This window comes from Phyllopteryx taeniolatus, chromosome 22 (assembly GCF_024500385.1).
Source record: "Phyllopteryx taeniolatus isolate TA_2022b chromosome 22, UOR_Ptae_1.2, whole genome shotgun sequence".
NCBI classification, from domain to species: Eukaryota; Metazoa; Chordata; class Actinopteri; order Syngnathiformes; family Syngnathidae; genus Phyllopteryx; species Phyllopteryx taeniolatus.
Window position 1 is genome coordinate 10026487 of NC_084523.1, and position 25011 is coordinate 10051497.

The following is a 25011-nucleotide window of genomic DNA, read 5'->3' on the forward strand; positions in this document are numbered from 1 at the left end:
GCGCCGAATCGGCAGAGATTAGCGGCAAACGCGGCAGTCGCCGGGCAGCGCGGAAGGGGCTTACGAACGTTCGTATGACTTCGGGTGAAAGGACTTGAAAGGACGCGCTTTTACAAACACGCGGACAAATCCGGCCGCGAGACATTTCCGGACAGAGCGCGATGCGGGCGCGCTCTCTGCGGACCTCGACGGCCCCTCGCTGGCCAAACGGGGGAGAAGGCCGTCCAGGGAGATGCGGCGTCCAATCGAAGCGTGTTTGCACGCTGTCGACGGGAGGGCGGAGGGGACACGGTTTCCTTCACTTTTACAACTTCAGCTTTTGTTTACACCCCCCCCCCAAATAAAAACCCCTCTCCGGCTTGCATCTTCTGTGCTGTAATAAACAAAACCAAAAACAGTTCTATTATATCCGGTGTACGCCCGCCATTGCGGGTAATATGGAGCAGGGCCGACCACCAATCGCGAAAATCCATCCAAAAATTGAAGCGCATTAGAACTGCGTTCGGTGAAAATGACCTTTTTTTAAATCCTTAAAATTCCCCCCCAAAAAAATGTAAACAAATAAAATAGAAAAAAGAAATCTGGCTGGCAATAAATTAATCCACAGGTGCTGTATGTATATACTTCTTCTATACAATTGCAATTGTTTTGTTTTTTTTTACACAAAATTAAGCTTTTTTTCAGAAAATGAAATGCAGAAAGTTCAATTTTTTCTTTTTTACAGAAAATGTATATATATATGTGTGTATATATATATGTGTATATATATATATATATATATATATATATATATATATATACACACACATATATATATATATGACTGAAAATGAAAAGACGTATTTTTTTTGAGTATTGCAATTTTGGGAAACATGCAGAAAATGCCACATTTTTCACAAAGAGAGGCGAAAAGGCAACATTCTTTTGATTGAACAGAAAATGTAACTTTTTTGTCAGAACAGACATTCTTGAAAGCAACAAAATATTTCTAAGAGCATTTGTTTCACATTCATCCCGAACATTTCAAATGAGTTAGCTGGTACTAGCTCGTGCTAGCAGAGGCTAGCGACGGCGCTGGAGCAGCTTTGAGCGTTTGACACGTTTGACATAAAAGTCTCTTTTTGTTCGTGTGAATGTCGTGAGTTTATCAAGGAAGGTCCTCGGCGCTTCTTGTTCTTTCGTGTTCTTCATCTCTCAAACGACGGCGAACAAAAGCGTCTTTTTTCGACACATCCAAAAGCGCCCGCTGGCTGGCCGCCCGTTATGGCTGGAACAGGAACAATAGCTCAAAGCACCCCCAAAAAGTGGAGCGATATCTGCGATGGCTCCGAACATCAATTTGTGACGCTATTAATCAATTCCCCCCCCCCCCCAACCAAAGCGCCTGCTTCCTCTTTTCTTTAAAGGAGAGCGAGGAGCCCACGGTGATCCGGCGCAGGTTAAGTAGGAGGTGCGCGTTTTCGGAGAACGCCCCCGAAACACTTAGCCGCTGATTAGCATAAGCTGATAGCGCTATCAGGAGCGGGCCATTGTGGTGACCCCGGCGCCCCCCACAGCCACCCACGCCCTCCTCCTCCTGTCCCCCAGTGAGGAGGTCTTATCTGGGACGCACAGAGGCCTCGGCAGCCTCCTGGGGAGGAAAGCGTTAGGGGGGCCGGGGCCGGGGCCGGGGGCGGGGCCGGGGCCGGGGCGGCGTTTGTCATTGGATGTGTCCTCTAATGTTTCATGCCTTCGGAATGATAATAATTCTAATCGTAATAATAAACTTTATTCCTGTCGGAACGCTGGAATAAATCACTTCCCGGTAACCTTGGCAACTGGACAAGTGCACCGCGAGCACAAAAGAAAGGGAGAATATTTTGACGCACAAACGTTGACTGAAGCAGCTAATTCAAGCATGATAGCGATGGCGAGTGTTAGCCGACGTCGCTCGAATCAAGTAGCACAACTCCGCCAAGGCCGAACGAAAGTCGCGCAAATCTTTTTTCCTCAACCTTTCCCCTGCTGTTCCTGTTTTTGTCCCCTCGAAGAAGACTCGTTTCACGGCAGTTATAAGGAGCGTCCGTTATTTGACAATTTGGTGGCGGTCCGCGATACTTTTTTGCGTGTTTAGGCGCGGGCTACTTCCTGTTTCCCGGAAGACGACGCAAGACGGACACTTACGGCGGAATGTCACGTTTTGTCGCCGTTCCAGCGAAGTCGTAGCAAAGAAAGTCAAGTGTGCTACTTCCTTTTCGAGCATCGCGGCGGTTGTTTCCGCACCTGCGCGAGGCGTCGGCCTTGTTCCGCCTCCTACGGGAAAAGTGATGAAAGCGTCGCGATCAACACAATGGCCGCACATTTCTTGAAGGTAAGGCACTTTGTTAAGCGCTTAGCGTGCACGTATCACTTTGCCATTATGATGCAAATGATAAGAGCCGAGCGCTTCCTCTTCCGCTTTCGCCGCGGTGTATTATGGCGGCGCGCGCACGCACGCACGCACGCGCACACGGCATCCTTTCTGCTCGTCTGCGTCGCGTATCGCCTTTGTTTGAGCTGATTGGATCTGCCGCGATCACATGTTTACCCGCCGCCTTATCTCTTTGAGAAACCTCCGTCACGGCTCGCGGAGAGTAACGAGTGCCTCTTTTTTGTGTTTTTCTTTTATTTCCGAGACGGGCGCGCACACACGGGCCTTTTGTGTGTTTATGCTAATAGGCCGGCTAACACCCTTTCACACTGTTTGTTTGGCGAAATGATGCAACTTGCCAGACATCCCTGTTTTTTCTGCTGATGCTCACGTTTTTTTTTTCCCGCGTCTTTCTTTCATTCTCGGGGTTGGTGGAGGAGGAGGGGGCGGGATGAGGGGGGTTGGGGGTGGGGGGGGGGGGGGATTGCTGGGCTATCCACAAAGGTTTTGTCATCAATGCGTGGCAGACAATAGCAACAAAAACATTAAAGGGAGAAAAGATGTGTTTCTGTGTTAAACAATTAGTGCTGCAGCATTAGAGGCGATCAGGCGGGAGACAAAAGCCCGGCAGCGGCAGCGGCAGCGGCAGCGGCAGCGGTTTACCCCCCCGACACAAAGACACAAACACAGATGCGCCCGGCCGCAGCCGAGCCGCGGCCCACGCCGTCTTCCGCCGGGAACCGGACGCTTTCTGGGTCATCGCCTCGGACCGACGCCTTCGCCTTCGCTTTTGGCGGGCCCGTATTCCTCAGCCGGAGGTTGCGGGATGTTCTGAGGAGGAAACGCACAAAAAGTCAGCGCTTTATGGGTGCTGAGATCCCAACCGGGCAAAATGCATTTCACACTTTTGCACATTTGAGTCTTCAGCCGAAGCGCGGCTTTAACAAACCAGTTTCCGTCCGTCCATTTTCCGAGCGCTGGAGCCCATCCCGGCTATCGACGGGCAGGACGCGGGGTCCGCCCTGAACCGGTCGCCGGCCAATCGCGGGCCACATGTGGACCACAGAAATCGCGGTGGATTCATTTGCTAGTGTCGCCAGCGTCGTTGGTAAACACGAGTCGCTGCAGTAACCCATGAGTCGTCTTGAAATCAATGCAAAGGTTTGACAATAGCCTCGGCTCGTGCGGCCGAGCGCCTCCCTCCCGTCCGTCCGTCCGTCCGTCCATATGCGCAAGACTGTACGTGGGCGAGGATGCCCCCCCCCTCTCTTCCGATCCCCCCCCGGTGGCGTCTCCTGTACGGCCACCTCAATGGCGGCAGTGTTTGAGCGTGTGTGCGCCACTTAACCTCGTGACCGTCGGCGGAGCGAGCGCTGCTGGCCCCCCGCCGCGGTCGCGGTGTCCGTTACCGCCCCGGGAGAGGCCGGTGGGGCGGGGCCGGGTCGGGCCGGCGGCACAGGCGCTCTCTCTGTGTGCTACGGCACAGACACTCCAAAAAATTGGCCTTGGAAAAACAAACCCCAAAAAAGAAATATTGTACTTACAGTGCCGTGGAAAAGTAGTAGCTTCCTTCTCAAATTAGTGATTTTCTGCACTTTTATGATCCCACTTTAAAGATCATCAACCCATTGGAAATCCCAAGCAAACATAAAATGCAGTTTTTTGTTTTTTTAATGCGGATTTTATTTACGAAGTAAAAAACTTCAAAGGCCACTCCAAAACCTGCATTGTAATTCTTTTTTGAAAGCCCTTCAGAAGTTGACTTGCTGGAGTGTTTTGGATCGTTATTCTGCTGGAGAACCCAAGCGCGCTTCATCTTGAGGTCACACACTGATGGCTGAACATTCTCCTTCAGGATTTTCTGTTAAAGAGCAGAATTCCCGGTTCCATTAATCACACCAAGTCGTCCAGGTCCTGAAGGAGAAAAGCAGCCCCAGACCATCACACGAGCACCAGAATGTTTGACTGTCGGTATGATTTCCCCCCCCCGCACAGATGCTTTGTTACATTTACGCCAGATGTAACGAGACACACACACCTTGCAGAAAATTCAACTTTCGTCTCATCAGTCGATAGAATATTTTCTCAAAAGTCTTGGGACTCATTCAGATGTTTTTTTTTTGCAAAAGTAAGATGAGCCTTCATGTTCTTTTCAGTCAGCAGTGTTTTTTTTCACCTTGGAACTCTGCCATGGATGCCATTTTAGCTCCATCTCTGACCTTATTGTTGAGTCATGAACACTGACCTTAACCGAGGCAGGGGAGGCCTGCAGTTCTCTCGAAGTTGTCCTGAGTTCCTTTGTGGACTCCTGGATGAGGCGTGACTGTTCTCTTGAGGCAATCTTTGTAGGGTGGCCACGCCTGGGAAGGCTCACCGCTGTTCCGTGTTTTCTCCATTTGAGGATGACGGCTCTCGCTGTGGTTCGCTGGAGTCCTAAAGCTTTAGAAATGTTTTTGTCAGCCTTTCCAGAATCACAGAAGTCAATGACCTTTATTTCTCGCCTGTGTCATGATGTAGAGAATGTGCCTTTAAGGGGCGTGGCCTAGCGAGTAACATCAGGAGTTGTGTATGAGTAAATTGAGTTACTTGTAAGCCTCGGTACTGCTGTCAAGTATTGATTTTTATTTTAGGTAATAAAATCGAAAGAACAAGTTACAATACTTGACAAAGGACAAGCAAAGTTTGCCTTCCTTTGAGAAATGTAATCTCGTTTAGCTTGAAGTTGAGTTGAGGAAATCTTTTCCGATTCTATTGGCAGATGTTTTGGCTGAGATGAAGTATGATATTCCTCGTTGTCCTCCTTTTTGTCTTGATCTTTAAAGTGGACGTTTTTGTCGTGTGAAAGTGTCGGCAGACAAAGTATGAGCATATTTTGTCTCGCTTTGCGAAATGTCCCGCCGGTTTGAGTTTTTGCGCCGCAGGTGGCGACGGTCCGTGTTGAGACTCGCCGTCTTTGTTCCCCGACGGGCGGCGCCCCCCGTCCCCGGCCCTTCGCCCGCATGAGGGAGGAAGTGGCCGCCGTTTCCACTTGAAAGCCAGCAAGCGTTTGATTCCTCCAGTAAAAGAACGTTTCAGCAAAAGCGCTGAGTGACGAGACTCCTCCCCCCTCCGCGATTCGCAGGAGCGCCGTTTCATTTCATTCACAAACATCACAACAGCAAGAGTTACCCGCGCCTTTTAGCCGCCATTGTCCCCAGATGATGAAAGAACTTCCTGTAAGCAAGCTTCAGACCTCCGGCGAGGCTAAATTCGCCGGTCGCTGATGTGCGAGGAATTAAGTTCAAGTCAATTGAGGAGTTTCGTTGACAAAAAAAAAACCAAAGTCTTGCTATGCCGTCATCTTGTAATGTCTTGGTGCCGAGCAATTACTGCGTGCTGAAGTGAGTTGAGAAGTTTCATTCAGACAAAAGTAGTGCTCTGCAGCCATTTGGTGGCATCTGGAGGCAATTCAAAGTAATGGAGAGCCTCCCAAAAAGTTCGAGACCGTCGTGTCATTGCCGCAAGATTAGCGTATCGTCTTTTGTGAGCGGGTTCCATCAAGTGGAAATTGCGATCAATGTTCACCTCCGGATTGTTTTTGCGTCGGCGGCAGCGTGACCCGCCGGCGGTGCCGACGGCCGATCCGAGCAAAACGCCGACTTTTGGTCGGGAGAGCGGACGAGAGCCCGAGAATGTTTCCCTCGCGTCGACGGCTGGCGACTTGCTCGCGTGTCGCTAACGTCGCCGCTTTTCATCTTCCAGCTGTTGTTTTGCTTGAAAGGAAGATGAAGAAGGTGGGATTTGTTTTCCTTGGAAGACGAGTCGCTTCGTTCATTCCCTTTGATTGGAAACGAGGCTCGCGGGCCATTTTGCTGGAATTCAGTGCTCGGGAGTAACCGAGTACAAATACTTAGTTCCTGTACTGGAGTTGGTTTTTCAGCTTTTCTGCACTTTTCTTGCGCATTTATTTTTCTGATGACTTTGAATTCGGGACGGGCGAGGACCGATACCAGGTTTCGATATCGGGCCGATATTGGCCTCATTTCAAGGTATCGGGTACCAAGGTGGAAATGTGACAGCGAGTAAGTTGTAGTGTCGGTGCTTGGCATTGCTGAGTATTCAGGAGCGAGTATCGGTCTGAAAAAAAACGATTGTTTTTTTTTTTGTTTTTTCAACCTCCCTGAGGAAGTTTCACGGCAGTCGTTGCAAGAAAAGATGATGCTTTGCTTTGTAATTTGATGCAAAGTCTTCCTTATCCGAGCTTGTCAGCGTCATCTGAGGGCGCTCGGAACGTTGTGACGCTCTTCCGCCGTTTGAATTGTTCCCCGCGAGGCGACGTCCTCCGCAATGTGCTGCGCCGAGATAGCCCGTTAGCCTCGTTAGCCTCGTTAGCCTCATTAGCCCGGTTAGCCTGGCGAGGGCGTCCTTCGGCTGGCTTTTATCGCCCGCGCGCAGGCCGCCGCGGTGCGCCCGCTAACTCCGCTCGGCGGCACGGACGCTCACCTGGAAGTCTGGAGGCCGCGGGGGGAACCAAAACCTTTTGGGAAAAAACTAATAACAACAAACTACTGAACGTGCCGTGGACCGCCGCTATTTGCGGGGATACGGACCGGGCCGGACCGCGAAGAGCCAAAATGAACATAGATTTGATGGCCTTTTAGAATGTTTGTTTTGTTTTTTTAAAAGCCGTAAAATTCTTGAGTAAGTGGAGTTAAACTGCTAGTAAGCGTTTTTGTGATTGGTTACCTCCCCAAAATTCTTTAAATTGATAAAAAAAAAAAAGGGAAAAACAATAGAAAGCAAAATGGCAACAAAATCTGCCACTCGCCGAATCCGCGTGTGCGCCGAAGCGCGAGTGGGCCGGAGTCCGCTTTCCATTCGTGTTGCATTCACGCTCACGCGATCAGTCAACTTTGTCCGTCCGCAGGGTCCACCCCGGACTGAAATTCTCTCTCCCGTTGGCGGCTGTGCACACTTGCGAGTCTTTAAAACGCTGCCGGCGCAGCCGCGCGCGTTGCTGATGAAACGCCGCATGCGGCAGTGCAAAATTCAATCCCGACGGGCGCTCGCCGTACGTGCGAGCGACGCCGCGCTTTCTCCATTCTCACACGTTGCTAACGCGTCGGCCTCGTGCGCTCCTAGACGACTTTGCCGTGACCTTTGCGGCAGAGGCGCCGCCGCCCGCCGCCCCTCCCCTTTGCAGAAAAGGGAAATGGCTTAGCGCTATCTGGGTCGCCCCGGCAACCATCTGAGTCCCCCATCTCGCGGTGGAGAAATGAGTCGGGAACAGGCTGCGGAGAGGCGCGGATTAAACATGATCCCGCCGACGGCCTGTCAATCAAAAGTCGCCTTCCTGGAAAAACGGCAGAACGCGACGCGGCTAGCTTTCCGTGGGCGCCTCGTTTACCTCTTCAAAATGGATGGATTGATTTTCCGAGATTCACGACAACGCTGGGCTCGTTATTGCCGACGGCCGTTCGGGAAAGCTGATCGCACGTTCGAGGTCGGACGCCGGCTGACCTTTTGGCCCACTTTCGACCTCGCCGCGGCGTCTCGGTCCGGTGGCGATTGCGCGACGGCGTGCCGACTTGATGTTTGGGACATCAGAACACGCGCGCAACTAACTAACTAGCTAGCTAACGTCAAGGTCGTTCCGTATGCGAGTTACTCGATCGCGTTCTTCTCGTTATGGACATTGTTACTTTGTAACGTACGTCGAAGTGACTTGACTTGATGTTAATTTGCAAAAGAAGTCACGAACTCAAGTTAATTTGGGAATTTGTTAGCTTCACTTCCAAGTTCGGAACGTTTGATCCTTTTGAAGTATTTCCGAATGTACAATTTTATTTGCGATACGTTTGAATTCAATCATGATTGAAGTCTATTTTTTTGGGGGGGTGTGGCGCTCATGTTTCAACAGTTTGACCACTTAGGCCTACTACATGACTGTATTGGAATGATATTAGCTGTTGAATGTGTTGATTGACGCTTTCAAAATAAGACCCCCAAATTTTGAAGTTCAAAAGAAGAAAAGTGAAAGTCGTAAAGGACCAAACGGTGTCATGTCTTCCTTCCATTCGTGTTATGTCGCAAATGTTCCCCAATATAAATCTCCATTATTATTAGAAGTATTATTGTTGTTGTCGTTGTTGTTATTTTTTCCGCCTGCTGTATCAAAACACCACCCGAGGATTTTCTCGCCTCCCACTCGAGCCCACCCACTCGTGGATTATTCTGCTCATGGAGTGGGGGGGGGGGGGCGGTTGTCTGTTTGACATGGACATGGACGCCCCCCCCCCCCCCCCCCCCCCCAATTTGGACGCGATACCCATCTGATGGTTGCCAGGAAACAAAACAAAACAAAACCTTGTGAGTCACAATCGAGAACGAAGCGTCATGTTATTTATGAAGCGGCAAATATGATCTTTGAAAAGAAAGCGTTTTTATTTGGGGGGGGGGGGGGGCGGTGATGAATGTTGAGACGTCGATGATCTTCATCCAAATCGACGTGCGCGCGCGCGCGCGGGCTGGAGATGGCAGGTCGATGCAGTTAATTTCAGGTTGAAATTGACACACTAATTACGGGCTGCAAAGACTGCTGGGAGAGATTAGGGCCCGCCCCCGCCCCGCCGACCCCCGCCCCCCTCCTCTTCCTCCTCTATCAGATTTTGCCCCTTCCCCATTTTGCCAATTAAACATGCTAAAAAGCATTCCTGGGCCCCGGCTGATTGTCCTGATGTATTAGATGCAATAAATTCTCCCGGCTTGCGTGTCGCGAAAAAGAAAAAAAAGCGAAAAAGCCCATGCAGGCGGCGCGCTGAAAGGCCGATAATGTGCACGGCACAGATAAGGATTCATTATTCCCAATCATTATGAATCCTTTTTGGCTTCTTTCTTAATCAGCGGCTGTGATCCTGCCTGCAGGCGCGCGCGCGCGCGCGCACGCCTAATATTTCACACACACGCGCAATGAATAAATATGCATGGAAAATGAAACATAGTGCGGGAGATTCTCCCGTGGAGGTTGTCTTCCGTTTTATTCATCGTCGTCGCGTTTATTGTCCACATTTAAACACTTCAAAGAATTGAAAACATCAAAATCCAAATCAAAAAAACCAACAATCGTCTTCCATGTTCTTAAAAGTGAGACATTCATATTTTGGGTTGATTCCGCAATCGTGACCACAATTGTAGGTTTTTACTTTTCCCAATTAGGAATTTATTGATCGTATTTAATTTCTTTTTCATGATTAAACTATGAATTGAATTGAATTGAATTGTATTTATTCGTCAATTCTGCTACCATGATCACACCATATGAGCATATTTTAATTTTGCCTTTGATTTATTTCAGTTTATTTTATCATATATTTGTAGATATTATATTTCAAGTATTTGTAATGATTTGATGATGAATTCCTTTTTATTTGTCGATCTTGCCTCCCTATTACTATTATTACGATGAATTATGTCTGTCTTTATCGTATTTGATTGGCATTTTATTTTTGGATTTCATTTATCCTGCTAATCTGCACATTTATTGATACGTTATTGAATGATAATATTTATGAATGCGGTTTCATTTATGTGCAAATAACCCCAAATATTCGCCGCTCGTTGTCATCGTAATCGTTTTTATGAGACGAGTAATGTGCTTTAATTCAATGCTTTTTCTCTCCTCATCCCAAAAATAAGCACTTTATTAATAAAAGCATGAATCATTCCCACCCGGGCACGGTGCGCGTGCACGCCTCGTGTTATTTTCTCATCCTATTTTGCAATCTGCGATACTTCATTCCGAAAATGCAAAAAAATAAAAGAGGCCTCGTGCGCGCGTGGAGGGAAGAAGGAGGCAAGGAAGGAAGGAAGGAAAGGAAGGAGAAACAAGAAGAATCGCTCATTTGGACTTTTTCTGCTGCTCGATGCTAACATGAACGCGCACGCGCATTCCGTGGCCAATCCAAGACGAATACGAAAAATAATACGCGGCACGCGAGTGAGACTTTTGCCGTGTTTGCCAAATTGTTGCCCAGGTTTGCCAGACGTGACGTCACAATTCCCTCGTCACGCTTCAAAGCCATTTCACGCCAAAACAGCAAAAACCATCGAATTGGCCTCCATTTGCGATTTGGGAAAAAATGTGGACAATTGGTTTGATTTTGTGACGCTAACCCACGAGCGAAAACGTTTTAAATGTCAAATGATATTGGAATGAGGTTGCACATATTTGGCTGAATATTCGCAGCATTTTGCGCACGGGCTAGCGCGCGCAGCTAACATCCAGAACATTCGTCGTCGTGATGAGGAACCAATTTTTCGGGGGGGGGGGGGGGAAATGTCCCATTGTGACGTCAGACGGAAAAACAGGAAGTCCTTTCAAATGTGACACATTTGAACGATTTGGATGACGCGACAATTATTTCAAATGTTGCCGGTGACGTCAGGTTTTTTTTTTTTTTTCTTGGTTTGGACCAATCAGCTGCCAGCTGCTCCTCCGGCTTGAGTTTCATTTTGATTTCGCCGATAAAGAGAAATCAACGACATAAGAATCATCATCACAATGCGTGAAAACTGTTTTCACGAAAGACAACAAAGATGTGTCATGTAATCAAGAGAAATGGCAGGCGGCAAAAGGGGGGAATTCATTCGAATTACAGAGAAAAAGGAGAAACCAGTCAGGAAAATACAAAAACGAGAAATAGGAGGAGTGTGCGAAAATAACAATACCAAGTAAAAAGGAGAACAAAAGTCAAATATTCTCAAAACTGTAAAAGGAGAAAAATACGAACACAAATCGAAAAGAGAGAGAGAGAGAAGTCATCACAACCAAAGCAAAAATGGACGAAAAAAGGGAGAACAGAAAAATAAGAATGTTCCGAAGGAAAAAGGAGAATAAAAAGTGGAAAAGATGAGGCAAAAAGATTCAAAATGAGAAGAAAAAGGAGGAGGGGGAAAGAAAGAGTCAAGTGGTGACACGCGCTGAACCCCGGAAGCGCGTGCACGCCGCCGCTCTCTCTCTCTCTCTCTCTCTCTCTCTCTCTCGCGCGCGCTCTTGTGATGTGCGCGCGCATCCCTGCTCGGGTCACTCGCGCGCCTCATCCGAGCAGAACAGGTCAGTAAATATTCCCAAATCAATTCATATTTCATCCTTCGCATAAACGCGCTGACGTCATCGCCTCACACGGGCGCGCGCATGTGTTTGACGGCATCTTGTCGACTTTGTGCCCCGCACCTCGCGTCAAAGTGTTGGAATATGAAATTAGCAATCGTAATCTATGAAATAGGACGCGAAAATTGGCCCCAAATCGGAATCTTTTGCTCCCGTACGAATGGGCCATTTTCTCGGTGTCTTACCGGACCGCCGCCGCCGCCGCCGCCGCCCGTCCACGCGCGCTTTTGTCCCCGCAGCGCAAACGCGACGCGCTCAACTTTCAAATCGGAACAACAACAAAAAAAAAAAAAAAGAAAAAAACAACCGAAGAAATGACATCAAAACCAAAATGGATTCGGCCGTCCGTCGGCCCGCAGCTCATATTTCTCCATTCAGTCGTTTTGGGTTTTGGGTTTTTGGTTTTTGGTTTTTGGTTTTTGGTTTTCAATTGTCATTTGTGTGTGTGTGCGCGCGCGCGCATTTTTCCCCCCTGTCAGGTCGGGGAAAATAATGATTGAATATGAAAGTTAGATTTGAAATGATCCGAGGAAGCTTTTCGCCTTCGCCGCTTGACGCCTCCTGGTTTGGTTCGAGGAAATTCAAAGTGCGACTTTCATTCTTTTGATCGTGACCAAAAAACGAAATCTTCATTTGCACATTTTCATTCTTCTCATTTCATTCAATTAGGGATGATGATGATTTTTTTTTTTCAATCCCAAAAAATCGACAAATCGATTGTTGAGGAACAGAAAACGACAACAGCAACTTCTGAAGAAAAGCATTTTATTTTCAAATAGGAACAAATGTCCTCGTTACAATTCTTCATTTCAACGATGAAATTAATATGTTCGACACACAACAACATTTGGATTTTTCGGGGGATTTATTTCACTGCTTGCTTTTAATTTTTCAATCAAAAAAAAAAAAAAAGCGCGCGCGTGTGTGTGTGTGTGTGTGTGTGTGTGTGTTTTGAGATGATCTCCAACATTTCATCCACTCCAGTTTAAAATTGTAAAACGCACACACACACACACACACACACGCACACAATAGCAAATGTTGCAAAATAAAGCGGACTTCGGGTTTCACGTCGCCATTGTGTCCTTGAAATCATCTTTTTGTTTGAGGGTCGTCCCGAAGGGCAACAATAAAACAAATATGCAACAAAATCCCAATGTGGATTCATTTTGCTCCACTTTGGGATGATTTTGGCGCGCGTGTGTGTGTGTGTGTGTGTGTGTGTGTGTGTGTGTGTGTGTGCGTGTTGCTCCATATTATTTGGATGAACGTTGAGTGTGACGTCACGACCGAAATGCACCACAAAGGCCAAAGATGAAAGACGTGACCATGCCCTGTTTTTTATTTCTTGGATTATTCTTGGAATAACCTTCTCCTCACTTCCGGGACCGTCGTGATGTCACACGACAATTGGCGCGCGCGCACACACACACACACACACGCAACCGTTAACCATTCATTGGCATTCTTTTGCAGACATCATTTCATCTTTTTGTGATTTTCAATTCGAAATATTTGGGTGAAAATGAACCGGTTTGAGACCGGATTTCCATTCGTCGACTCGAAATGTGGCATCGTGATGACGTCAAAGTCGCTCACGCTGTCACGTGATGTCATTTTATTTGTTTGTTTGCTTTTGGGATGCTATTAAAATAAATGTGACGAAAAACGGAGTTGAAAGTAGAGAAAAAAAAATGTGATAACACGTTTGTAAATCGTATTTGAAGAAAAATCGAACATTTCAAAGAAACCTTGAGATGATGATGTCATCGGTTGGATTTTTGTCATCGTTGCCCCCAAATTGTTCCATCTGGAGTGAATTTGTTTTCCTTGGAATGTTTCCGCGCGCCAACGTCGAGATCGGCCGGCGGTTGCCGCTCGTCGATTTCCCGTTGGACGAGTCGAAATCATTTCCGTGGCTCCATTTTCTTTTCTTCGCTTGACTTGTTCATTGGGATGTCACTCAACTTTCTGCTACCGGATGATTATTTGCACTAGTAGTCGTCGCAATAGTAGTTTGTCTCTCATTTGATTTGATTGGATTGTTCTTATCCTTATTTAGTATTTTGTATTTTTTATTTTTTTGCTGTGTTTTGATTGCATTGGACAGCACTTTGGGAAATTGTTGAAATTGTGCTATAAAAATCCAATCGATTTGGAGTCCAATCAATCGTTTCAGCAACTGATTTGATATGACGAAATTCCCAACATTGCTTGTGACAATTGGACTTTTTCATTGCTTATCTTGTGCTCGCGCATTGGCCCCGCCCCCGCCCCCGCCCCCAAACGGAGTTTCAGCCGGTTTTGACAGATGGATCTGATTTTGAAGGCCAAAGTTCGACGTTCTGCGGTTATTTACGTCGCGATTTTACAGCGACGAACTCCAGTTCGCAGCGCACGATGAGATTTTGCTGACGTCGCACGCAGAGTTCCCGCACCGCGCCATCAAACGTCGACCCGCTGCCGTCATGAACGTCGATCGCGTGCTCATGTTCGCCGCCTCATTTGAGCGCCGTTCGACTTCGTTTTTAAAACCCCGACTGTGGCTCGTGCGCGCAACGTTCGGCGATGAACGCGAACATCGAGTTCCCGAAATTCAGGTTTGCAGTCAATGACTGCGACGATTTACGGGCGACTCGAGAGTTTTTGGAAGTCAACCGCGCTTATCCGGGTTGCCGGTGTGACGTCACGCCCCCGCTTGACTCACCGACGTCTCGTTTTTGCTTTTCGGACGCTATGAAAGCGGATGTGAGTGGGACAAAGTCTAACCGATCGGCAATCGGAGTGCAAATGGGTATTTTTCAAATTCAAGACATTTCAATTGACGCAAAAGACACGTCGCGGGTTTGATCGATCGATCGATTGATTGATTTTTGTCACCTTGAAGTGAGTTGCGAGCGAGCGCGCTTGAACAGGATGGCCGCGCGCGTGCACGGCAGGCCCGGCGGGCCGCGCAGTCATGTGACCGCGAGGGGACGCAATGGCGCAGCGGAGGCTGAACGACGACGACGACGACGACGGCGCCGCGTGACTTTTTACGCAGCGGGCCGCCTTCTTGCCGCTTTTACGAAATGTGCCAAACGACAGTAAAAAGTCTGCAGTTCGACGCGGACAAGGCCGGCCCCCTTTTTTCGACCCCCCCTCCCCCCACCCCTTCACGTACGTGCGCGCGTCCCCTGCTTAAGTTGCGTCGCGCCGCAGCTGTCTGCTGCACTGAGCCGCCTGGCGCCATCCGGAAAGAATGCCTTCAGTGTAGGGGAAAAGAGAGGGAGGCGCAGAAAGAGAGAGAGAGAGAGAGAGAGCGAGAGAGGAGGGAGGGAGGGAGGGAGGGGGACAGGGGGGAGGGCGGGCGGGAGCGGGAGTGGGAGGCCTGAGTGGCTGTGCAACACGCCGCTGCTCGCTCGCGTCGCGGTCACTCTGACGCACGCGAACCTGTTGAGCGCACGTCGTCTTGGGCTCCAAAAGCAAAAAGCAGAAAGAAGACGACGGAGGAGGAGAAGAAGGAGGAGAAGAAGTTTTGGGGCCGAGTTGCGGCGGATGTCGGCCGCGCGTTAACCGCCTCTGTGTCTCGTGTGTGCGCAGGTGAGAGCTTTGTGGATTTAAGCGCAAAGGCGACAGAGCGAGCGAGAAGCCCAAAAAAGGCGGATTTTGCCGTGCCGGGACATTTAGAAGAAGAAGAAGAAGAAGAAGACGACGACGACGAGGAGGAGGAGGAGGAGAGGTGGAGGAGATGGAGGTGAGCGCGGAGCAGCCCCGCTGGATGAGCCACCACCCGGCCGTGCTGAACGAGCAGCATCCCGCCTCGCACCACCCGGGCCTGGGCCACTCCTACATGGAGCCGGCGCAGTACCCGCTGGCCGACGATGTGGATGTACTCTTTAACATCGACGCGCAGGCCAACCACGTCTCGCCCTACTACGGCAACTCGGTGCGGGCCGTGCAGAGGTACCCGCCGCCCCCGCACGGTGAGTCCCCCGACGCATTTCTCCACCCACCGGATGCGTATTCTGCGCGTTGAAAAGTGTCGAAAGAGTGAGTGGCGGTGAACAAATGAAAATCTTAATTTCGACCCCCCAAAAAAAACAAAAACAAATCATGCAGGGGAGGAAGCGGGAAAGTCACTTTTGGAGCTCATTGTTGACAAAAGCGCAAAGTCTCTCTCGACGTTCGAAAGGCGAAACAGAAAAAGTTGAAATTGCCGGATTGTCCATCGCCACTCGAATGTTGATTTCCTTTTTTAAAATTTCTTATTTACAAACGAAAGTCCTCGTTGGAAGATGAAATTTGCAATTCGGGATTGAGTTTGAAATGATGGCGCGCTCCCGAAGATGAGATTTTATTTTTTGTCAAAACCATATTGCGCTTCTTGTTCTTGCAACGGAAGCGGGCGACGTGGCGACTCCGGCGCGGCGCGCGCGTCGTCATCTTCCGGTGCGGGTTTCGCCGCCGCGAAAGCGACTCGGTAACGCCGCCGCTGTGTCTCGTGTCGCCCCCGCAGGCGCTCCGGTGTGCCGGCCGTCGCTGCTGCACGGCTCGCTGCCGTGGCTGGAGGCGGCCGGCGGCAAAGGCCTGGGCGCGCACCCCGGCGCGTCCCCGTGGAACCTGAGCCCCTTCCCCAAGAGCCCGCTGCACCACCACCACCACCACCACGGCTCCCCGGCCGGCCTGGCCGTCTACCCGCCGGCGGCGTCGTCGTCGTCGTCCTCGTCGTCGTCTTCGTCATCGTCGTCGTCGTCGTCGCTGTCCGGGGGCCACTCCAGCCCGCACCTGTTCACCTTCCCCCCCACCCCGCCCAAGGACGTGTCCCCGGACCCGGGCCTGTCCGCGCGCCCGGAGGACAAGGAGTGCGTCAAGTACCAGGTGACGCTGGCCGACAGCATGAAACTGGAGACGGCGCACGGCCGCGGAGTGGCGGCGGCGCTGGGGCCGGGGCCCGGGCCGGGGCCGGGACCGGGACCGGGACCGGGGCCCCCCGTCTCGGCGGCGGCGGCGGCGGCGGCCCACCACCACCACCACCACCACCACCACCACCCCATCGCCACTTACCCACAATATGTCCCCGAATACGCGCCGGGCCTCTTCCCACCAAGTAGCCTGATAGGTGGGTCCTCTTCTAGTTATGGTTCCAAAACAAGACCAAAAACAAGGTCCTGTTCAGGTAGGCCCAAACATTCTCTTGCATTTTCACTCTCTTGCTTGCATCGCAGCACACCAGACCCACAAAAACAAAACAACTCCTAATCCGCCTTCCCTTCATTCCAGCTATTTGATCGCGCTAATGAGATTCAAATCGGACGGATTAGTCGACGCATATCATCGGGATGATTATTATTAATATTAATTGGAGGATCGTGTGCGTTTAAAGACGGCGTCCTCCTCCTAATCTCACTTTTTCTTCCACTCCATTTGCGTTGTGTTTGGTTTTTCATCACAAGAGCGTTCAGCATTTGCTCAATGCGGACAAAAGAACGCGCGAACGTAAACACACACACGCACACAACATGCGACACAAAACATGGAGTGAAAAACTCTTTTCGGTATTCTTTGTTTCAGACGGGCGACAAAAAAAGACTCCATTTTTGTAAATGATGATTTGCCGACTTGGTGTTGCGTTCACGCGCAGCACAGCAACACGATTTCGGGATGTTTCCTGCATGTCCGATGCGACTTTTGAGATCACGTGTGTGATATTGTGTGTTCGCGCGCGCGCGCTGGCTTCAACTGACCTGGCGTGTGTGTGTGTGTGTGTGTGTGTGTGTGTGCGTGTGTGTGTGTGTGTGCGCGCGTGTCTTTTGTCTGCTCGTGCGTGCGCGCGCGCGCACGCCGCAGAGGGCAGGGAGTGCGTGAACTGCGGCGCCACGTCGACCCCGCTGTGGCGACGGGACGGTACGGGCCACTATCTGTGTAACGCCTGCGGCCTGTACCACAAGATGAACGGCCAGAACCGGCCCCTCATCAAGCCCAAGCGGCGGCTGGTACGTGAACGCGCCACGCTGGCTCTCTTGATGACGTGCGTCTCTCTCTCTCTGTGTTTCCCTCTCCAGGAAGAAGTAGGCCAATTAGCTGCAGGAAATTGACTCGACAAGTGCAGGTCTCTGCTTTCAGATCCTAAAAAAAAAAAAAAAAAAACAAAGAAAAAAAAAAAGCTGCACTGTTTATTATTATTATTATTATTATTATTATTATTATTATTATTATGATCATTATGATTATTTGGGAGGAAGAAAACAAACAACAAGAGGGCTGAAATGCAATTGCAAGTCTCATGTCATTGATTCTTATTTAGTGTGGTGCAGCCCCCGCATTCAAATCAGCCATTTTCCATTGGGGGTGTCCAAACTTTGCAAGAAGATGAACGGATGCAAGATGCACATCCAGTCAATCTTAATTTGTATTTTGTTTTTGCAAGGCAATGATTGGACACTGCAAAAAAAAAAAAAAAAAAGTTTCCAACACATACAAGAAACATAAAATCGTTCACATGTCAATCAAAGTCAGTGTAGGAATTGTAAAATGTTTGCTTCAAATATCAAGATTATCCGACGCAGCCAAATTCAAGTCGTCAGCGCCTGCTGTTTATATTTTTGTCAAATAAAACCAATCCATCAAACAGTTGAATATTGTTTTTAGATAACTGTCTGCTCCATCACAACTTTCTCTTAAATGCTCAAAAATAAAAACAAAAAAAAATCCTTTGAATTGACTTCATTTAAAAATCAGCCGCACGCGATCAAATGTGCTAAGCGGACATCGTTTTCCCTCTTCAGGATGAACACAGTTTGCAACATTGGAAACATCATCAATCCATGCAAATGATTTTTTTTTTTTTTCAAAATTGCGAGATCATCGCGCGGTTGGCTGAATTGACCAGAAAAACAATCCAGCAAAAATTTCTTTTGGGGATATCTCACGCTGCGTCACGACTTTTTTTTTATTTTGCTAAAGGTCGTTTCGCAGCCCTTTGCCCCGCTCGAATAGATCCGCCCCTGCGCTGGAAATCGGAATCGTCGGCTGACAAATTTTCAAGGCGTTCCTCGAAATGGAATTTGAGCGCTTATTGCGATTGCGCGCGAAATTGGAGACGCGCCAATGCGACAGCTCGACAAATGAGGCGGAGCGAAACTTTTTTGCCACGAGCGCAAATACAAAAACTTTCGTTTTTTTTTTTTTTTTTTCAATGATTCATGGCGGCGGTTTTTCAGTGCTATACCTCGTTCAACACAAATAGCGTGTCAAATATCATTTTTGCGATATTTGGCCCGCAACAAATCCAAAAATGGACATAAGGCCGCAAATGGCCCCGGGCCCGAGTTTGGACACCCCTGATTTGATCTTCTTTTCCCACGCGCGTTTAAAAGTCCAACAAAATCGACATGAGGAGGTTTTTGCAAGGCCGAAAGTCAGGACGTCAGTGTGCAGGATGTCAGATAAGGAAAGTTCCTCTTTCTGTGGATTTCTGCGGGGGGGGGGGGGAAAAAAAAAAAAACAAAGAAAAGAAAAAAGATGAAAGATGAAAATGCGCCGGGTGGCATATTTGGATGCGTGACGTCATCTTGCGGGCTAATTCGGCGGCGGCGCGTGCGTTGAATTGGCAACATAATTCATGGACGCCCTTCGCGCTCACCTGCCGATCGGTTGATGCTTTCGAACGTCGATGTCAAGCTCGTCCGCGGCCCCCCCCCCGCCGGAGCGAACAAAAGCCCCCCAGTGTCTCCCCTCCCCCTCTCGCATGCTCGCAATTAGCGAAGCTCGCCAAAATAAGCATCACGCTCGCATCCAAATGTCGAGGCCGTTTCCTTTTCCTTTTCCTTTTCGTTTTCTTTTTCCTTTTCTTTTTCTCCTTTTTAATTATTCTAATTTTATTTTTCCAAATCAGATCGGAAAGGCTGCAGCGTGTCGAGGCTGCGCTTTTGATCTCTTTGCTTTTCTGTGTCGTCCAAATGTTGATGGCGCACTTGTGCTATTTTTAGCCCCGGCCGTGCAGCGCGCCTCTGCTCCTCCATTTGCTTTCTTTCCTTTCCCTTTCTCCCCCCCCCCCCTCCCCTCCCCATCACCCCCCCTCCCCGCTCAAAGCTTTTGGTCGGTCGGGGGGAAGCGGGGTCGCGATTTCCAGGAGCAGTCGTAGAAATGTCGCGCCGGCCGCGCGTTCGTGTGGAGGCCCGCGCCTTATTTTTTGCTTTTGTGTGCGCGCAGTCGGCGGCCAGGCGCGCGGGCACGTCGTGCGCCAACTGCCAGACGACCACCACCACGCTGTGGAGGCGCAACGCCAACGGCGACCCGGTGTGCAACGCCTGCGGACTCTACTTCAAGCTGCACAATGTAAGTTCAGCGCAAGCAAAACAAAACCAATTCGCGCGTGGCCGGTAAAAGTGGGGCTGACCTCGAACGAACGAACGAACGAACGAACAAACGAACAAACAAACAAACAAACAAACAAATTGCTACATGGAAGGTCAGCGAACAACTGCATTTGACTTTGTAGGATGTACAACATATTCCACATCATAGAAGAATGTCCCAAACTAGTCTTCCACATGGAATGGAACACAAACAAATACAATCAAAACATTGGAAGTCTGCCAAAGAACAAAGTCAAATCGACAAATTCGGCACACTTATTGATGATTTGAGGTCATTTTACTTGACAGAGCGGGACAGAAAATGGATGGAATATCGGCAAAAGAATGCAACGTGTTGATATCGTCGCCCCCAAACAAAACGCCGCATTCCATCTTTTTCCGAGAGAAGCAAAAAGCTGCCGCTTTGTCGCCAACGTGCGCTTTTCAGAGACGTGATTTTGTCGACCTGCGTTGTCGTCACTTCCGCCTCCGAACGAGCTCCATCGATTCAATTCAACCTTCCGGGAGACAATATTAACCAAGACAAATATGTATCCATTGGTGGATGATGAAAAGCTGCTGACATTCACATAAACAATTTCTTTCGTAACATCGTCCAAAAAGAATGTACGCATCTTTTTAAGAATACATTTTGTTTTCCCCCAATTGGCCTTTTTTGCTGTTTGCTATTTGCCTCTGACAACATGCAGAATGTAAATTAACCACAAAATGCAAGTAAATAACTCAATAACAACAACAATAACTCCAACGTCTGCCTGGTAGATTTCATTGAGAAATATGCCCATATTTAATATTTGCAAGAAATAATGTCGTCCCCAAATTGGCATTTTCTTTCAAATGCTGCTGTCACACTTAGCAGGGAAAATGCCCCCCCCCCCCCTCGCCCCCCCACATCGGCCCCCATCTTTGCTTCCCCCTCGCGTCCCCGAGCGCTAATTGTCCCCGCAGTGCCGCGCTCGATAAAGCCAATTCGGGATTTTATTGGCAGCCGAGCACTCGTGAATATTAAAGAAGGAGCTTCATTAAAATCCCATGAAATGTGGTTTCCCCCCCCCCCCCCCCTTCCTCTGTCCACTCGATTCCCTCTCGTCATCTCGGCGTTGCAACGCGAACGGCGACGGGAAGAACGTGCGGGAAAGGCGGCCGACGTCGCGCGCCTCCGCTCCCGCAAAATCATTTTCCCGGGTCGTCTCGGCCGGGACGAGGTGGGATTACGGTGAACGGCCGTTGAGATTCCGAAATATATCCACGTACGGATCTTTAACCCCCCCCCCCCCGAATGTTCAACCGGAACATTGAATTACATCTGACGAAAGTCCACTAGCTCAATGCTAACATACTATGGAAAATGCAATAGACAAGCTAACTGAAATTAGCACAGCTGTTGACAATTTCCCATCTTTTGTCTTAGTTCATGTTTCCATCTATCATGTCGCATTTTCCGAATGGAGATTTTTTTTTTGGGTAGATTTTTTTTTCTTTTGTTTTGGTGAATGATTGATTTATTTTGACATTTAACTCGCCATCAGAGAGCGGACGTCCAGTCCGCACGAGAAGCCGAGAAAAGTCGCTCAATCCCGACTCGCGTGTCAGCCAGTGAAACCACATCAGTGGCGCGGGGAGGGGGGGCAGCGGTTAAGCGGGGGGGGGGGGGGGGTAATCACGGCCACCGCTGCGCATTTGGAGTCAGCGAAAAAATGTTTGAGACGGACCGCGCCAGAGCCAGAAAGAAATCCCCGTTCCCATTTCCCCGGGAAGAAGAAACGCTCGGAAAAGATCAGGAAGCCGGTCGGCCTCATCCGCAAACCCCCACGAGCCCCCACCGGCTCCCCCCGCCCCCCATAATCCTGCCCACCGCCGAAATTCCATCATCTCGCTTCTTCCCGGCTAAAGTGCAGAATGGCAGCCAGGGACGAGACGGTTTCGCGGTCGAGGAGGACTTGGCCCGCGGGGGTGGTTGCCAGGCGGACCCCCCCCCCCCCCCCCCCCCCCCACTCCATTCCCCCCCCCATCCCATTCCCCATCCCTCGCCTCATTCCTCCTGGCATGGAACAAGACAATCAATTCGAAAAAGCAAAATCACACCAATGGAAAGCCGCTTGGGCATTGATTTGATATCCGCCATATCCAGCTTAAGGCCCGTCTGTGTACTAGTAGACTCTTTGTCATTAACTCGCAAGACACTTCATTGCACTAAAACCAATCCAGTCTTACTGGTAACTAGTTTTTTCCACGACTTAGTCACTATCAGTACGAGTGATTAACTATGCTGCATTAGTAACACTACTAGGCCTAACTAGTAGCCATACATCACGCACTAGAAGCCAAAACAAAAGTACTTTGGCCTCACTAGTAACATGTAGTTGTCCTACTCGGATGCCAAAATGTTATTCAGACGTGTAAGGTAAGTCCACTAGCTCAATGCTAACATATAATGCAAAACTCCATAGACCTGATATCTGAAATTAGCATCCACGTCACGGTCATTGTAAAGCGTCGGACAACCGTTGCTACTTGAACAATCGGTCAATTGAAACGGGCGCGGGACTGGCTGGAACAGCTGCCTCACAGTTCTGAGGTTCTGGGTTTGAATATCGCCGGCCTTTCTCTGGGCATTTCTCCGGCCCTAGTAGTCTCGCCTCACGAGTAACACGTAGTCTTCCGACGAGCATGCCGAAGTCGTGTCCTACAAGTGCCGCAAAATGTCATTCAGTTGTGGCGGGCGTTGAGATCAGATGGCTTTCATTCCGAGGAACAACAAAATGGTTGCCAGCGTATTCGTCGTCGACATCAAATCGCAGTGAACTTGAACACCGATGAACAAAAGTGCATCCGACATACTCGTTCTGTCCTACCGAGCTCAAAGGCCAAAAAAAAATGCCAGCAACATCCGAACTCTTCCTTCGAGAAAAGATCGCTTTGATGCTGATGAAAAATAATAACCGCAACCTGCTAACCTTTTATCGCCTTCCTGTCGAGAAAAACCCAAAATACGTAGACGCCAACATACTCTTCGAGAACGGATCAAAGAGCGCTTCAACGCCGACGACGGCCGCCGTCGTCGTAGTAACGCGCCCGTCTTACGCGTCGTCCGTCTCCGGAAAAGATCATCAAAGCCAACACGAGTGCAACTCTTTGGGTCCTCGACTTTAATGCCGCTAGAAAAAATCCAACTTGAATAGCGATGAAGGAACTAGCAGAGCGCTGTCCTAGCACATTGGCCGCCATCATACTAACCTGCCCTCTTTTGTGTCGTCCCTGTGGAGAGCAGATCAACCGACCTCTGACCATGAAGAAGGAAGGCATCCAGACGCGCAACCGCAAGATGTCCAGCAAGTCCAAGAAGAGCAAAAAGTCCCTGCAGGACGGCGCCATGGACGACTTCTCCAAGAGCCTGATGGACAAGAGCAGCTCGTTCAGCCCGGCCGCCCTCTCCCGCCACATGTCCTCCTTCCCGCCCTTCTCGCACTCCGGCCACATGCTCAGCACCCCCACGCCCATGCACCCCTCCTTCGCGCCCCACCACCCGTCCAGCATGGTGACGGCCATGGGCTAGACGCCGCTTTACCCCTGCGCCGGTCCAGCCGCAAAACTTGAATTGAGGCAACTGGACGCTTCCTGGTTGTTGAAGACGCTTCGCCTCCAATCGGTATGACATTTTCAACCCCAGGAGTAGAAACGCTGACAAAACCGCCTCAGAAGGTTTTGGTCCAAAGAGGAGGTTCAAATCCCAAGCAGAGGTTTCAGAGCCGCCAGTATGTACAAGTCGGAACGAAGGTCCTAAACCTGAGACGAGGTTCGAGTGTTGTTGATGTTCGAGGTTTTTGTCCTGAGAGAAGATATTAGTCCTTTGAGATGGACCTAGTCCCGAGAGGAGGTTCTAGCCCCGGGAGAAGGTTTTAGACCCGAGTGTAGGCACTAGTGAATGAGCCCACTGGTGGTTCACCTGTTCGGGGGCAAAATGGCCGCTTTTTCGATGGACCGAAACATTTTGAGGAGGCGGGAAAGATGTCGGCAGGACATTGTTGGAAGTTCGCACGATTCCACGGCGAAATATTTCAAAGCCGAGAAGCCTTTTGTCTTCGACGTCTTCAACAACCAACGAGGGTCCGGTCTCCTCCAATCGACTTTTTGCGGACTACCTTGACCGGGACGACTGAGAATCTTCAGTCGATCTTATTTTTATAAAATCAAAGAGGGAAACGGACTCGAACCGCTCGGACACTCCGTTCTCCCTCGGATAAGGGTCTCTCTCTCCATTTGTGTACAAAAAAGATCCCAAAAGCTGACAAAAACTTCCCGGTGCGGCACCTGCGTAACGGGGCGTTTGTACAAATTGTCTGAAATCCGTTTAACCAGATCAAAAAAAGGACACTTGACCGAGGGTACGAGGAGGCGAGGACGCAGGCCACAAGTCCGTGTAAAGATAACGTTCGCGCCTTTCCTTTTATTTTTGGATGTGCTTTAAGTCTCGGCCTGTTGCTTTGTGTTGACACACGCGCACACACACGCACACGCACGCACGCACGCACGCACGCACACACTTGACAGATGATGATATGCATTGTGAAAAAAAAAGTTCCTGTATTTGTTCTTTGTATGTAAAAAAAAATCAGAGTACCAAAAATACGAAAGAAACAAAGATGTAGAATTATTTCTTTATGTTATGCAGACTGAATGGTTGTAAAAAAATGGAATAATAATAATCACTAGTGTAAAATATGGCTGCTTTTTTGGGTTGTTTTTGTTTGATAAACCCTACCCGAGTCTCCCCTCCCTCTCCCTCTCCCTCTCTCTCTCTCTCCTTCCCTTGTTTCAAAATAATAAAACTAGTTGAATCTCTGTTGACATGTTAGCGCTGTGATCCCGAGCCGTCCTTTTTTGCGTGACAGGGAAAGACCTCGACGGGAAGCGCGCGTGGAAACACGAGCGAGCGGTGGGGTGGGGGGCGGAGCAAAGAGGCGGCGGCGTGCTCGGGGCTTCTCGTTGTTTCAAAACCCCCCCAAAAAAATCCAAGCGATCCGTTTTCCTCATCCGGATCGAGGGTGAGCCGGCGCACACCCGGCTCGGCTTTGCTTGAGAGGGGCGAGCAATCGTTCCCGCTCGCTTCCGCA

The 25011-nt window shown here is 49.5% G+C and overlaps 1 protein-coding gene and 1 long non-coding RNA gene across 9 annotated transcripts; one reads left to right on the plus strand and one right to left on the minus strand.

The window, feature by feature from the left end:
• Nucleotides 1–2882: 2882 nt before the first annotated feature.
• LOC133471855 (uncharacterized) lies at nt 2883–11901 on the minus strand. The gene is made up of 3 exons (XR_009786420.1): nt 11723–11901; nt 4635–4828; nt 2883–3220 (listed from the first exon to the last, which is right to left on the minus strand). It is a non-coding gene; the product is annotated as an uncharacterized LOC133471855 (long non-coding RNA).
• A 2958-nt stretch (nt 11902–14859) lies between these two features.
• gata3 (GATA binding protein 3) lies at nt 14860–24752 on the plus strand. 8 transcript variants are annotated; one of them, XM_061761922.1, is made up of 6 exons: nt 14860–15502; nt 16036–16695; nt 17367–17423; nt 17582–17628; nt 19731–19856; nt 23164–23316. In XM_061761922.1, exons 1-6 carry the CDS (start codon nt 15268–15270, stop codon nt 23182–23184), a joined length of 1146 nt encoding a protein of 381 aa, XP_061617906.1. In that variant the 5' UTR covers nt 14860–15267; the 3' UTR covers nt 23185–23316. The 8 variants fall into 8 exon arrangements, with proteins under 8 accessions (XP_061617906.1, XP_061617905.1, XP_061617899.1 ...); XM_061761915.1 differs by having other exon boundaries at nt 14873–15502; nt 23169–24752; XM_061761918.1 differs by having other exon boundaries at nt 14873–15502; nt 16036–16638; nt 23169–24752.
• The last annotated feature ends 259 nt before the right edge of the window (nt 24753–25011 follow it).